Source organism: Raphanus sativus, chromosome 8 (assembly GCF_000801105.2).
Source record: "Raphanus sativus cultivar WK10039 chromosome 8, ASM80110v3, whole genome shotgun sequence".
Lineage (NCBI taxonomy): Eukaryota > Viridiplantae > Streptophyta > Magnoliopsida > Brassicales > Brassicaceae > Raphanus > Raphanus sativus.
Window position 1 is genome coordinate 13,144,594 of NC_079518.1, and position 15,153 is coordinate 13,159,746.

Here is a 15,153-nt window from a genome sequence, read left to right on the forward strand (position 1 = left end):
TAGATTTTGTCTAGAAGATTAAACACTCTAGTTTCGCTACTACGTAGTTACGTCTTGATTTAAAATGTTTGAGTTTAAATATATCTAAAATAGGGTTGTGTTCCGATTACTAAAAATAGTTATTGATTTTCATATGGACAATTGAAAAATCATCATATCCCTCGTATATTAGAAGAGAAACATTACAAACTTTGAACCATAATACATTGACCATAAAACCGATTTTCATAATATTTTAAAAAAATAAGTTTGTCTATCTAAATATATAGTAAAATTTTCATTAAACTAGTTATAAAATTAATTATCAAAGTAAAAAAATTCTTATTTTTCCTTAAATAAAATATACAAAATTCATTGTTGTCAAAAAAAAAAAATATATATACAAAATTACCTAATATGATCAAAATATATATGATAATTAATGATCTTAAATAACAAAGATTTGATAATAATTTGTACATCCTCCCTTATTTTGTTTTATTTTATATTATTAGAATAAATTAAACAATCATATTAACAACATAATAAGAAAATTTTATATTTCTGTATATGTTATATTTGAATTTTTGAAAACTAACAAAATTTATAAAACTGCTAAAAATCCCACTTTGAAAATTTTATAATCAATGGTTTAATTTTTACCTATAATATATATATATATATATATATATATATATATTAATCAAATGATATAATATGTTAATTTTGAACAAATAAAGAATTTTAAATTTTAGTTTTAAAATTTTCATTGAATCTAAATTTAATTATATATCAAAAATAGATAAACATGATCGTTTGGATTTATTTACCATAACATGATTGTAAATAAAAAACAATAATTGTTTGAATCTATATATATATATTAACATTTTTTAATTAAAGGATATAGTATATTAATTTTGAAAAAATACTAGCAATTTAAAATTTTAGTTTTAAAATTTTCATTGAATCTAAATTTAATTATATATCATGTAAAATAGATAAACATGATTGTTTGGATTTATTTACCATAAGATGATTGTAATTAAAAATAATGATTGTTTGAATCTATATGTCCATACTAATTGAATTATATATGTAATAGTTACTGATTTTTCAAGTATATATATCTATATATATATAATGTTAAAAACGCAAATAAATAATGACAAGTAAGAATTATATATATATATATACAACTCTTATTCCACGCAAAACACAAACCTTAATCTAGTAATGTATTATTTTGTTAAAATTTCAAGAAATAAACATTATTCTTATGCGAATTTAAATTTGGATAATAACACAGCAAACTTTATTTAACATTTTTGTAACAACTATATATAGCTTGTGGTCTCCTCATTAAATTTTCAGATTACCCTAAGATTACAAATATATACTCCCTCCATGTCTCACTTAGATGCATTCTACACAGATTAAGAAAATGATAAAATATGCTAACATACCGTCATTAAATATATAATTATTTAAATAAAATTAATTTAAATAAATATCTACAGATTAGTTTAAAGAATAAAAATAGCTTATATATGAAAAAAATATTAAAATATAGAATGACATTTATTAAGAAAACTATAGAGTATTTTTACTTCCAATATACTACTACTTTAAGAAAGTTCTATAAATACCACAATAATTAGGGTTATAAAGTTACCATATATAAAGTTAAGGCCTTAAGGGGAAATTAACAAATTCATGCATGAATTTTGGACAGTCTAGAAGGCATGTGCATAAACTAATGAGGTGAAACTACATATAAAACTAAATTAACTGAGATAAACCTTGCATGAACTATTTAAAATTGTTTAAAGGAAAATGCCAATTATTACTCTGTTAAACATTGTTGGATCAAGTGGTGGCCTAATGGTAAATAGTTCTGAAACATTAGTATAAAAAAATCCGCTGTGTCTCTGAAGCCGATTTATACTTAGAAACTTTTTACTCCCATTTGACTAATTGCGAATGGTGTCATACTTTGAAAACTCCAGTGTATAGATAGGCTACTTGACAGTTGTTTCCAAGAAAAAAGGCTACTTGACAGTTATATTCACATTGAAAGATTAGGCATATATCACTTGCGTGGCAACAAAGATTATCTATGCTACCAAAAGACAAGCACAAAAATAAAATATCTCCTAAATTTTCAATTTATTTATAATGGCATGCCACTGAAATTTTAAATTAATCTATCTTCTAGGATTTTTTGTTTTCCTGTTTAATTAATATATTTCTAAAATCAAATTCTAACTAAAAAGTCATGGTATCAATAATCAATAAACTTAGCTTTAAATAGTTAATGAACAATATATTTTAAAGTTATACAATTATATTTCCATTATTTATTTATTAGTAACAACTAAAAATAATAGTCACTTAAAAAGAACTATTTATCTATATTATTAAAGAGAAGTACAAACGTAAAACTCTTTATCTTTTCAACTTATTTGTAATGGTGTACCTCTAAAATTATTAATTAACATATCTTTTAGGAGTTTTTGTCTTTTCATGTTTAATTAATATATTTCCAGAATCGAATTATAACTAAAAAATCGTGGCAATAATAACTAACAAACCTAGCTTAAAATTATAATCAATATTATTTTTAAAGCTATGTAATTATATCATATTATTTATTATTAATAAATATAAATAAAATTCACATAAAAGTATCATTTCTGTAATATATAAATTAATATATAAATATATTATGTTACATATATTTTCATACAAATGATATTTCAATGTAAATTAAATATGATAAATGTTTCAAATTATAAAATATATAGCAACATATATTTTCAATAGTATATACAAAACATTTTATCATACATTATCATTAAATTTTGATCCGTAAAATAAAAATATATTTATGCGGATATACATATCATATCTAAAAATGTAGATGATGGTTTACAAGAAAAAATAAAATTATTCAATATAAAATTATTGTGTTTAAAAAATGCGCTGATCAAACTCTAGTCTTTATTAAAACACTTGTTGAATCGGTTGTTGTGTTCTTCATATATAAAAATGGAATTATATTAACAATATTATTTTGAACGCTCAACATAATTAAAATGACAATAATAGGAGTAGAATGATATTATTTTATGTTTAGGGTCTAAAATTTTATTTAATTAACTTGCATCTCTGATATATATTTTTTTTTAACTTTTGGCATAGTTTATGCATGAATTGGTTGTTTGTCGAAATGTTTTGAAAATTTCAAATTTAATTTTTTATGAATTCTTCCAAAATTCAAGATTTTAATTGGTAGCTTTAGAAAACAAAGATAAATTGGGGGTTTTTTTTAACTGGCCATATTAATATATTTTAATTATATACTAAAAACATTTTCTTCAATTTATTCGTTCATTTTATATAAAAATAATAGTATGTATTGTTTTAAAAAGTTCGCTGGTACCTAACCTCTTAAATTATGCATTAACTTTGAGAGAGAAAAATTGTTGTTTTCAGCTTTCTGTGTAATCTGCATGTATTTGCATAAAATATAGGATATTCATGTATTTTTCATAAATTTGAGTTCTATACCAAAACTTTTAAAAGAGCTTTATTTATTCTTGTATGGGGGTTACAAAAAGAAGAAGAAGAAGATTCCTATGATATTCTTCTTGTCCCCACTCAAATGCATAAGGCCTGGAGTGATGTAATATCGATGAACTTTCTTTTACAAAAGTAAAATCAATAGACTTAACTTAGAGTATCCCTCTGATCCAGAGCATAGATCATCATGTGACATTTGGTGGTAGTGCACAGCACAGACTGGTAATGCATATATATAGTACCTTATGCTCTTTTCTTTTGTCAGTGTTTGAATGGTTACAAATACAATGGATCAAAGAAAATGTAAAGCAAGCAGAAAACTATGGTTAGTGCAGATTCACTAATGATTTTGACAAGTTTATCAGCTATCATACATTAACAATTTCTCACATCTGGGAACTGTAAACATTTTACTTGTGTTGATAAACCTCGATTGGCTTACAAAATGGTGTAGTCATTCACTCACTCCACACTCTTCTTTCTCTTTAATGTTCTTTTGAAAAAAAAATATATACACTTTTGATAATGGGTTTCTTTGATAATACCGCAAACAATCTTTTGTGTCTTTTCAGATTCTCCATTTACATTTGTCAAAATGTCCCAGATGGTAACATATAGTACGACACAACACACAAAGTCACAAACAAAGAAAGCATCACTATCTACAACCATAGTTCTACACTAACGCAACAAAAATTCAGTGAATGAAAAAAAAAATTTCAATGAATGTGAAAAAAAGAAAATTCATGGAAGAAAAAGAATAATAAATAAATTAAGGTCAAAATCGTAATTAAACCCCAATAGAAGACTAAAATATAAAGAGTTCCCAACTGTCACATGACCCATCTTTGAAAAACCCAATCTTTCTCTTCTTTCTTCAGACACACTTCCTCTCTCTCTCTCTCTCTCTCTCTCTCTCTCTCTCTCTCTCTCTCTCTCTCTCTCTCTCTTCAACATGAAACCTCTGACACCGTCATTACCGTTACTCCTCCTCCTCCTCATCTCAGCCACTACCTTCGCCGCTCCTTCCCTATCACCGACTCCTTCTCCAACCATCTCCCCCATTCCTCGAACCTCCTCTTCCCCACTAGACCCAAAACACCTCAAAGCCCTCGAATCCCTCAACATCCCCACCGCCAAAAACCCCTGCGACCACCACCGTCCCTCCTCCACCGTCGTCACCTGCGACGCCGGCTCCCCATTCCGCCTCGTCACCTCCCTCTCCTTCACAAACTGCTCCTCCTCCCTCTCCATCTCCTCCGCTTCCCTCAGAGCCCTCTCCCCCTCCCTCGCCTCCCTCTCTTTCCTCAACTGCCCTTCCCTCTCCCCTCCCCCTCGCCTCCCCACCTCCCTCCGCTCCTTCTCCGCCTCCTCCTCCTTCCGCAAACCCCTCTCCGGAGTCTACCTAGCTCGCCTCGTCAACCTCACCGTCCTCGCCGTCTCCTCCGTCCCCGTCTCCACCTCCGGCCTCTTCGTCATCCTCGGAAACATGCGCAAGATCTCCTCCCTCACCGTCTCACACGCCAATCTCTCCGGCAACATCCCCAAGTCCCTCCACTCCGATCTCACATCCATCGACTTATCAGACAACCTCATCAAAGGCTCCATCCCCACTTCCATCACTCAACTCTCCACCCTCAAATCTCTAAACCTGTCTTCAAACTCCATCTCCGGCGACATACCCGACAGCATCGGCGACCTAATCTCCCTAAAGAACCTATCTCTATCCTCAAACAAACTCTCCGGACCAATCCCTGACTCGATCTCCTCCATTCCAGGCCTTACACACTTAGATCTGAGCGGTAACCAGCTAAACGGCACCGTTCCGAGGTTCATCACAAAGATGAAAAGCCTCAAGCACTTGAACCTCGCCAACAACAACTTCCGCGGGGTCCTTCCTTTCAATGCGAGCTTCTTGAAGAAGCTCGAGGTGTTTAAAGTGGGAGGGAACAGTGATCTCTGTTACAACCGCACTGTGCTGTCTTCGAAGATGAAGCTAGGTATTGCTCAGTGTGATAAACATGGTTTGCCTTTGTCTCCGCCGCCGCAGAAGGAGGATTCGAGTTCTGATTATGATTATGGTAGTGAGGATGAGACTAGTGTGAAGAAGAAGGAAGAGAGTCGTGGTCCTAATAAGGTTGTGCTCGGTGTTGCCATTGGACTTGCTTCGCTTGTGTTCTTGATCATCTTCTTGATCCTTTGCGCCAAATGGTGTGGTTGATTCCGACAGGGAAGCTGTAAGAGGAAGAAGAAGAAGATGATAGTGATTTTTTTGGAGGATAACCGAACCGGTTCTTCGTATTAATCCCGGTTTAGTCTATTCTTTATTTGCTATTTTTACATTTGAGTGGGTATAATTTAATTAGTAGCTATTGTTTTTTTAAGAAAAATATTAGTTTGTTGTAATTTTGAGTGTGTTTTTAAAAAGGATTATTTTGTAATATTTATTGAATTAATTTTATCGATTATTTTCTTCAATAAACATTTTTATCATTAATTTCTTTTTTTGTCAAAATTTGTTATCATTAGTTGTGTACTTGTGTTTATGTAATACTGCACATGTGGTTGAACATGGTTTAGTTGACCAAAACAAAAACTGAACTTGTCATTTGTTCATATCTTCACCAGATTATTAATGATTGAAAATGATAATTTTTTGTAAACATTGACTAATACTAAAATTGAGTAAATAAAATAACGTGTTATGTGTTCCCGTTGAAGCAATGTTACTATCATGGAAGACATATAGATACAGCCTGTTCATGTTCAAAAGCTTTTTCAATGATTTTATTAGAGGACCGTACCAACCGTACCAGACTGGTACTAAAATTTTAGCACATGAAATATTTCAATGTTCACCAGAAACTTTTGCAAGAACAGTGTCCATCTATAAAACGATCCAACCGGTTTGAATCTCTTAGAACAATATCTCCTCTGGTTAGCTTAGACATGAACTTGGCCATTTTATGATAATCTCCTCGAAACAGAGCTAACACCACAACAACAAGACACCATTATCATCCAGAATTCTTCTTCAAAGTTGTTATTCTGCCAGAAATAGTTGAGCAGTAATCTCGATTTGTATATGAAAAATGGCATTTGTGGGCATGAATCTCGCACCTTGATGTCCCTCATAGGGTTCGACAGCTTCTTCTCCGACGCCTGCATCACGGGAAACAGAATGTTAAACCCTAAAAACGGAAACGTGAGTACGAAGCAATCTATAGATTGAAAAAAGTTTGAGAAAGGTTACCATTTCCAGGGAGATGAGCAAAAAGAGAGGCAGTCGAGTAGCGAATTAGGTTTTATTCGTTGTTATTATGACGAAAATACCCCTACTCTCAAAAATATTTCAAAAAAATCTCCGTTGCCGGGACTCGAACCCGGGTCTCTCGGGTGAGAGCCGAGTATCCTGACCAGCTAGACTACAACGGATTGGTGTACGTTAAAGATATTTCCCGTTATTTAAGCAAATATACTTGAGTTAACTCATTCGAAGATCCTTTTCAGTTTTCAGCTTTCCTCGTGAGCTTTTATGGATACAAATACAACACACCATAACTGAAGAATGCTTTACATTTGGGCAATGACTTCTTTCCACAAAGTTATACATGGGACGAGCTTGATTTAATTGATGGTGCTAATTAATTGGACAAAGTAAAAACTGAAGAGTGATTCATTCTCTGATGCAAAAAAATGGATAAAAAAAAGTCTTGAGATTTGCCCTTTGTAAAGAAGGTAGGTTCATAAACAAACTAGTATTTCATTAAAAGAAGAGAAACATTCAAAAGGAGAAAGAAACAAAAAACAAAGCTACCCAATAAAACTGCAGAAGCCTCTCCAGCCTTCCTCTTCTGGTAGACATTGGATCCTCTTTGACTAAAGATTCTTTTACTATATAAAGAAACCCTAACCTTTACTATATAAATAGAAACTCTTGACTAAAAAAACTCATTTACAGATGCGGAAAGAATGAAGTGCAAGGGGGAGATTTTGTTTTTTTTCACCAAACTTAAAAAAAGGAAAAAAGAAGATACATTTCTTTGCAGATTTGGGAAAGTCGTCAGGTTGTAGAAGCTATCATCAAACTTGCCTCTGAATAGTAACATTCCTGGAACAGAGTTTAAGGAGGCGAAACTTCTGATTGTTAATCCTCCAAGTTGCCTTCAAACTACCTTCTTCTGGCTCTTGAGTAATGGTACATTATACATAATAAAGTTCTCGATCTTGTGCTCGTTCGTTTTAAGTTCCAGGCTGATTCAAGAAACTTAGACCCAACTGTCTCTTGATATGGTCTGGGATCAGCTTGTTGACCAGCTCAGGTGAAGCTCCAGCTACCTCTTGTTTGAAGTTGAAGATTGGCGGGAAAGGCCGTCCGTTTGGTAAACGAGCATTTGGTTCTCTCAGTTCATCAAAGAACGGATGCGCACAAGCTTCCAGCTGAAGTTAAAAATAAATAAAGAACACACTATTTATGAGCATTTCAGTTAAGAGAGAAAGACATAAGGGTAATATGGGTAATACTCACCGCTGTGCATCTAAGACTTGGAGAGTACTGAAGCAGCCTTGATGCAAAATCAATGGCTTCTGGAGGCATCCTTTTGTGGAAAATCTTGTGCCAAGGATGTGCCTTTATCTGAGGGAACCTAAAGTCTGTGTAATGTGGATTCATACAACGGATCTCTTCTCGAGTTGGTGTGCCAAGAACCTGTTTCCAACCAACTTCAAACAATCAGGATAATGTAGCCCAACAATGCAATTATAGACAGTGTTAAAAAAGATTCTTACTTTGATGATTTCAACTAGCTGATCCACAGCATTTTCTCCAGGGAATAATGGCTACAAGAAAACATAATTTCATTACAAAAGGAAACAAGAAGAAGGTGAAAGTAGTAGTGTGGTTTTAGTACCTGACCAAGAAGAAGCTCGGCGAGAACACAACCAGCAGACCAGATATCAATGGAGGTTGTGTACTCAGTGGCACCAAATATGAGCTCTGGTGCACGGTAGAATCTTGAACATATGTAAGAAATGTTGGCTTCTCCTTTAACCTTGATGATGCCAAAATGTGTAAAACTTCCATCAGTAAACGACAAAACGTTACAAGTCAAAAAGAGTTTATATCTCTTACAAGCTGTTTGGCACTGCCAAAGTCACAGATCTTGACTTGATGAGTAAGAGGATCAACCAGAAGATTCTGAGGCTTAAGATCTCTGTGACAAACTCCAGCAACATTGTGAATGTAAGCAAGTCCCCTGAAGATCTGGTACATGTAGAGTTTAACGTAGACAAGAGGCATTCTCTGGTTCGCACCGCTGTAATGTTTCAGAACACGGTACAAGCTCTCGGGGACATACTCCATAACCAAGTTCAAAAACAGCTCGTCTTTGCTCGTGGTAGAGAAGAAGCAGTGCTTCAAGCAAACGACGTTGGGATGGTCCATCACGCGCATCAGCTGAAGCTCTCGGTTCTTGTACCTCCTGTCTTGCAGAACCTTCTTGATAGCCACGGTTTCTCCGGTCTCCAAACACTTTGCCTGGAAAACTATCCCGAATGAGCCTGTTCCGACGACACGCTCCGCCATGTAGCTTATTGTTTGCTTTGGTTCTCCGTTTTTGCCTCCGATTGTTGTGGAGATTATGTGGCCAGTGACTTGATCTTGTCCGTTAACTACAGCAGCAGGTACCTCCTGTAAGAGGCAAGCTTTTAAAGGTTAGAAAAACCTAAAAACTAAAAGCTTAAAAAGGCATAAAGAAGGAAACTTTTGTTAGTCAAAAAGAGTGGTTATAGCCGTTACGAGTATATACTTCTTGTCACGCGAGAAGAAAGGTAAACAGAAACAGAAACAGAAACGCATGTAATAAAACAAAACAAAACAAAACAAAACAAGAATGAATCTATGCTAAAGTTATGGATCTATAGAGTACAAACTGTGGATTTAAAATACAGATAACCCAACATAGCTAATTCACAAAACCCTAAAGATGCTTTTATTTACACATCCTATTCAAGTAAAAGATAAAGAATAGTTTGGTAGGCTGTAGGCAGGCAGGTCGTCCCAAAATAAAATAAAAACGAATTTTTTTTGCTCAGAAGACCCTTGAGCAACTCAGAGATCTCAAGTTAACTCAAAAAAAGAAAGAAACTTTTGACAAACCCAGAACTTGAGACACCCTCTTCAACTTCAAGAACACTAGCTACAGATTTCTTTATCTTGATGAAAAAAATTCTAGAAGAACAAGACTCTCTCACCCCGACATAAGCTGTTCAGGCAAAGACAACTAACTGAAAGGTAAAATGTGGAAAACAAACAATTAGCTTACCTTATCGTCAGCCATGGCGTTAGAGGCAGAGAAGGGAAGAGATAGAAGAGTGAAAAAGAGAGAGAGAGAGAGAGAGAGAGAGAGAGAGAGAGAGAGAGAATGGATTTGAGAGAACAAAAATGGGTTTCAATCAGTTTTGTTGGTAGTAATGATCAAAGAAGGAGAGAGAAAGAGAAGTCTCAAGATGAGAATAAAGGAGAGGGAGAGAGAAAGAACAAGTCCATGTGAATCCAGCTCTACTTCTCTTTTATTTTTCTCTCTCTCTATCTCTATATACTTTCCGTTTTCTTCGCCATCTTCTTTCGTATTTTCTTTAAATTAAATTTCGTTTATTAAATAGAAAGTTACATAAACACCCTCGACACAAGGGCTCTTATTTCGTAATCAAAGGCATCAATCAATGTGTTGTCGGTCAAATTTGAATCTTTCATGGTCTCATCTTCCGAAATGGTTTAAGGTCTAACCCGGTGTTTCATATGAAAATTGTCAATGTCTCATTTACACAATTATAATAGTAACTAATAAAGTGAATCTTAAAATACCACTCACTATTTATTTTATAAATTATATTTATCCAAATGCTTTTATAATCAGTAGTATCTAAAAGAAAATTGATAACAAAATCATGCGTCTTACACATACTAAGTTACTATAGTATAGTTTTACATGATTAATCTTTTGTAATCACATTATTACATTACACTGTAGATATTACATTACTACATTACATAAATATATTTCACATTTAAAACATCTATAGGTACAGATATAGCTTCGAAGTAAGCAAAACATGTAAGGTAATTTAGGTAAAGTAGTACATAAATAAAAAGTTATGAGAGCATATGATGAACTGGAACAAAATTGTCAAAGATCCAAGTTTGACCATTTGGTGCAAAAACTTCTTTTTCACATTGATGAAAGAAAAAGGCATTTATGTTTCCTTGGTCTTGGCTTTTTAATGTTTGTCTATTTTATAACTAAGTTTTAGCCTTAAAATGTCTTTAATTATTACCTACTATTAGCTTTACTTATTGTGTTCGTTTTTTCTTTATATTTCTTTTTTATTTTTTTCTGGAATATCAAATGATGATAATGATAGCAGTGCTAGCATTTGCAGAAGACAACAACAAAATATTAATAAATTTTCTTTTTGTTCAATTATGCATGGGACATACATACTTTTGGCGGTATGGATTATATTGTGGATATTATCCTAAAGCTCAATAATTCATATGTTAATTTACGTATTCTTAAATCGTAGCAGCCAAAATGCACATACATCAGGTTTTAGCTGCGTATTTTTACTATGGTAAGTTGTTAAGATTATAGGCTACTTTAGTTTAAAACGTGAATAAATCTTTGAATAATAATAAATCATAGTCATTTTTAGAATATTCATTCAAATAATTGATACATTAAAATGAAAATGAAAGGAAAAGTTAAGTATGATTAAAAAGAAAACTAGTAACATTTGGCCCAAACCACACATAGATGATTTGTTGGTAATTTGACTTTGAAAATATAATTTGAGTTTGAATTAACTTCACGGCACTAAACAAATTTGGATATGAAATTATATTTTAAGTATTATTTGAATATACAGAGAAATATCCATATATATGCGGCTACAACTCTTTTTGGAGATTAGTATAGATTTCTTCTACATGTCTTGAATACTTTCAGATTAATGGAAAAAAATATTTGGGCTCGAATGATAGGGAAAATGAAAATTATAAATATTGTTATTTTTACTAGGTAACAGCTGAGCTAACCGTTGGCAAAAGAAAAGAGAAAAAGAAACCCCTTCATCACTTCATGTTATCTTCATGCATATACTTGCCATTTCTTCAAGCATCCCAAACAACTTTTTCTATATCTGATTTTTTTTCTTTTATATATTTGAATTTTTTTCGGTTAACCTCACTCTCAATTTAAAATTTATATTTTTCTTAAAAATATATATTCTCAGTAAATATATTTTAAAATAAAATAAATATTTTGATAACTTGAATAATCTCAAAAATCAAAACCATACTATTTTAAAAACTGACGTCGATCTAATATAGTTGAAGAATCTAAATTTTTTTAAGAATTGCAAACTAATTTTTAGTTATACCAAATTTAGTTTATGATATAAAATAATACAAAAGTTTTATACCGCCTATAGGGTTCATATTACATATGTATAATGTTTGGCATACACTATAAGGAAAAGTAGATACTATACATTTTTATCATGTTTAAATTTGAATTGTGACATTCCAACAACAATAATACAAAATTGTTGAGCCATTTATGAGGTTTAGACCATATTACGAGAATACGAGTGGAACCAAAAAAATGAAATGATAATATTCGTCAGTATTACAGTATAATAAGATGAAAATGTGAAAATAGACCGGTGGGTTGGCAGTCGGTGGCATCAACTGGCATGGTGTCATGGAGATGGGCTGGTCAAAGCTACAAACTTATTTTAGTCAAAACTTTCTATAACTTATCGACCTCTTGTTAGCCTCTCTGTCTTTGTTACTTTTAAAATTTACGAAACAGTATTCATTAAAGATAGTGATCGTTTCTGTTGTTGTCGAATGTAAACCCCCTACAGTGAACTCTTTCTTTTTTTTTTCTTTTTTAACACCTAAGTGAACTCACCACTATGATGTTGACAATTGTTGGTTCTCACATTCAAATAGGCTCTCGATTGAACGGTTTGAAACATGCGCCCAACATGACCCTTATTTACGACTCGCGGATAATGTGCTTCCCATAGATTTTACAATCTCCTCTGTGGAATACAAGGGTACAACAGAAAGACAAAGAGTCCATGACCCGGGTCCAAAGACAAAGACGGCTTTTGTTCAGCAGATGGCTGGGCTGGGGTTGCGTAGTTGTAGGACCAAAGAAATATAGTGTTGTGTGGCATAGTCGATAATGAAGTTATCATATTGATTGGGTACAATATAGCTATAATTTGATTTTGTGCTATTATGTCTGGAATACCGTGTTGCAATGCTAAGGTTCAACACGCTGGACCAAAGAAATAGCTGCCAGAACTCGAAATGTCTGTGTGTTCTGATTTTGAGATGAACATTGAATGTTTTGTCCGTTTTTTTTTGGTGGATGGACTGTCGTTTGCGCATTAAATTGTTACGACAGTGACTCACAATCACAAACTCAACTTCCAAACTGGCCATCTCACAATTTTTTTTTCTTGAATAGACTCTCAAGTCTCATTTAGCCAAAATGGGCTTATATACAAGCCCGTGAGATATCTAACATCGTATATGTAAATCTAGCCCAAACCCAACTGAGACTACTCGGAGATCACAAACTATCCGATACAACAGTACAAAAGTAACTGTATAGTACCGTGTTCCACTTCCGTACCAACTACTAAAATCTAAAATGATAACATTCTGTTGTCACTTGTCAAAATATTTATGACAAAAGGTTACTTCCTAATATACTAGGGTAAGCCCGCCATACGGACGGGAAACAGATCAGTAGATAATTTAAAATAGTCAGAGTAAATATTTAATATTAATTATTATCATTTTAAAATATACATATTTGTTAATTTTTATATGATATTTTTGAAAACTAAATAAACCATATTATTTGGATAATTGGTTATGCTTCTATGAAATAAATACTACTTATTACTTTTCTTAAGTATGATATTCTTTTGTTAAGAGGTTTAAACAATTTTATTTTGTTTAGTAATTTATGTTTTAGTTATAAATTAATAATTAGATTTGGTATTACATCATTTCTTGTGATTTTCCTGGGTTGCATGACCAAAACAAATGAGTGAAATTATTATTATTTTTTATGGTAGGAAAGAAACAAACTTGTAAATAGATTCAAGTATTTTATATAATTTAATTTTATACATATTACTGGATTGTGATATATGTTTTACAAAATTTAGTTTTCGGTAGGTTTTTGTTAGAACTTTATTTGAGTTAAAATATATTATTAATTATAAAATTATTTATGTAATATTAGATATTTATATTAAGTAACAGGAGATAACAGGAGGTAGAGGAATCTAATCTGATAGTTATCAATTTTGTTTACGCAGGAACACTGTTTTACATAAACGTGATTATTAAAAGGAGGTAACATGAGCATGTCGTCAGTTGAAATGTAATTTATCGTATATGTTAATATTTTTTTTACAAAACAAAATATATAACTGTTAATATGGCAATTGACGTTGTTGTAGTTGGTTTGTTTGTATCAAGTTCAAATCACTGGATGGATGGTTAAAAATTAAGATCATATGCTTTGAAAATTGTCTTTGAGCTTTTGTAATTGGCTGTACTTCTTAATTAATTATGTGTGTTTTATACATATAACGGAATGTGATTTTTGTTATGTGAATGCATTAGTGGAAATAACATGAGCTTTGTAGTTGGACTATTGTCGTGGCCTTTGATTCATATGATTTGTATATGCTAGTAGTATTTATTCATAGAGGCTATTTTGGTTTTTTTATATAATTTATAGTAGCAAGAATATTAGCTAAGAGAATTTACTCTCAGTTACTTTTTTTCTCTTTCCTGGGTTATTTTTCTCTGACATCTCTCTAACCTAATCGAAGCGTTTTAGCTCCGGCCGGCGGGTGGGTTCTTACAGCCACCGCCGGTCCGGCCTCTCTCCTTTCTCTTCCTGCTTTCCTTTGCGTTTTTTAGTTTATTCCTCTCGTCCTTTTTGGTTTTTTCTTTGTTTCCGGCGCCGCACCGTTTCGCGGTGGACGGCCGGCTCAAGTCTCCGTCGTTGCATCCATCAGATTAGGGTGAACGGTCGGCTCTCGGTTTCCGCGTCGGACGGTTCATGCGTTTTGACGGCGGCTCTGATGGAAGTTTTATGATGTTCTCTAGGTGTTTCGGTGTTGATGTGTGGTTTCGCTCCCGATTTGAGTTCCCAACGGACTATAGGTTCTAGCCAGTGAAAGAAGCGAGCGGAAGAAGATGGGTGGTTCTCGATGGTTCGGGATGAGATCTCGGGATAAACCCGATGAAGCTCTCCGGTTTATGGAGTTCAGGCGTAAGAGTAGTGGCAGGAAGGATCAGGATCCTGGCTCCGGCGTTTGTGTAGTGTTCCGGTGAAGCGGCGGTTGGCTTGCTCCGGTGTGGTCTCGTTGTCGGTGGAAGCGTAGCGGATGTGTGACGCGTGTGTCTCGCTGGGCGAGATATTAACACGTGTCCTCCGCGTTCTTCAATGTTCTCGCGTGTTTTGGTGACGCGCTGGGTTTCGATAC

At 33.2% G+C, this 15,153-nt stretch overlaps 2 protein-coding genes and 1 non-coding gene across 3 annotated transcripts; 1 reads left to right on the plus strand and 2 right to left on the minus strand.

Moving 5' to 3' along the window:
* The first annotated feature begins 4,460 nt into the window (after positions 1-4,460).
* On the plus strand, positions 4,461-6,172 carry LOC108820720 (receptor-like protein 51). The gene has a single exon (XM_018593729.2). The coding sequence runs from the start codon at positions 4,520-4,522 to the stop codon at positions 5,783-5,785; it is 1,266 nt and encodes a 421-aa protein (XP_018449231.1). The 5' UTR covers positions 4,461-4,519; the 3' UTR covers positions 5,786-6,172.
* Positions 6,173-6,926: 754 nt separating this feature from the next.
* Positions 6,927-6,999, minus strand: TRNAE-CUC (transfer RNA glutamic acid (anticodon CUC)). The gene has a single exon. It is a non-coding gene; the product is annotated as a tRNA-Glu (tRNA).
* A 312-nt stretch (positions 7,000-7,311) lies between these two features.
* LOC108823134 (shaggy-related protein kinase eta) lies at positions 7,312-10,134 on the minus strand. The gene is made up of 6 exons (XM_018596405.2): positions 9,888-10,134; positions 8,696-9,253; positions 8,475-8,615; positions 8,353-8,403; positions 8,093-8,272; positions 7,312-8,004 (listed from the first exon to the last, which is right to left on the minus strand). The coding sequence occupies exons 1-6, from the start codon at positions 9,900-9,902 to the stop codon at positions 7,807-7,809; spliced, it is 1,143 nt and encodes a 380-aa protein (XP_018451907.1). The 5' UTR covers positions 9,903-10,134; the 3' UTR covers positions 7,312-7,806.
* Positions 10,135-15,153: the final 5,019 nt, after the last annotated feature.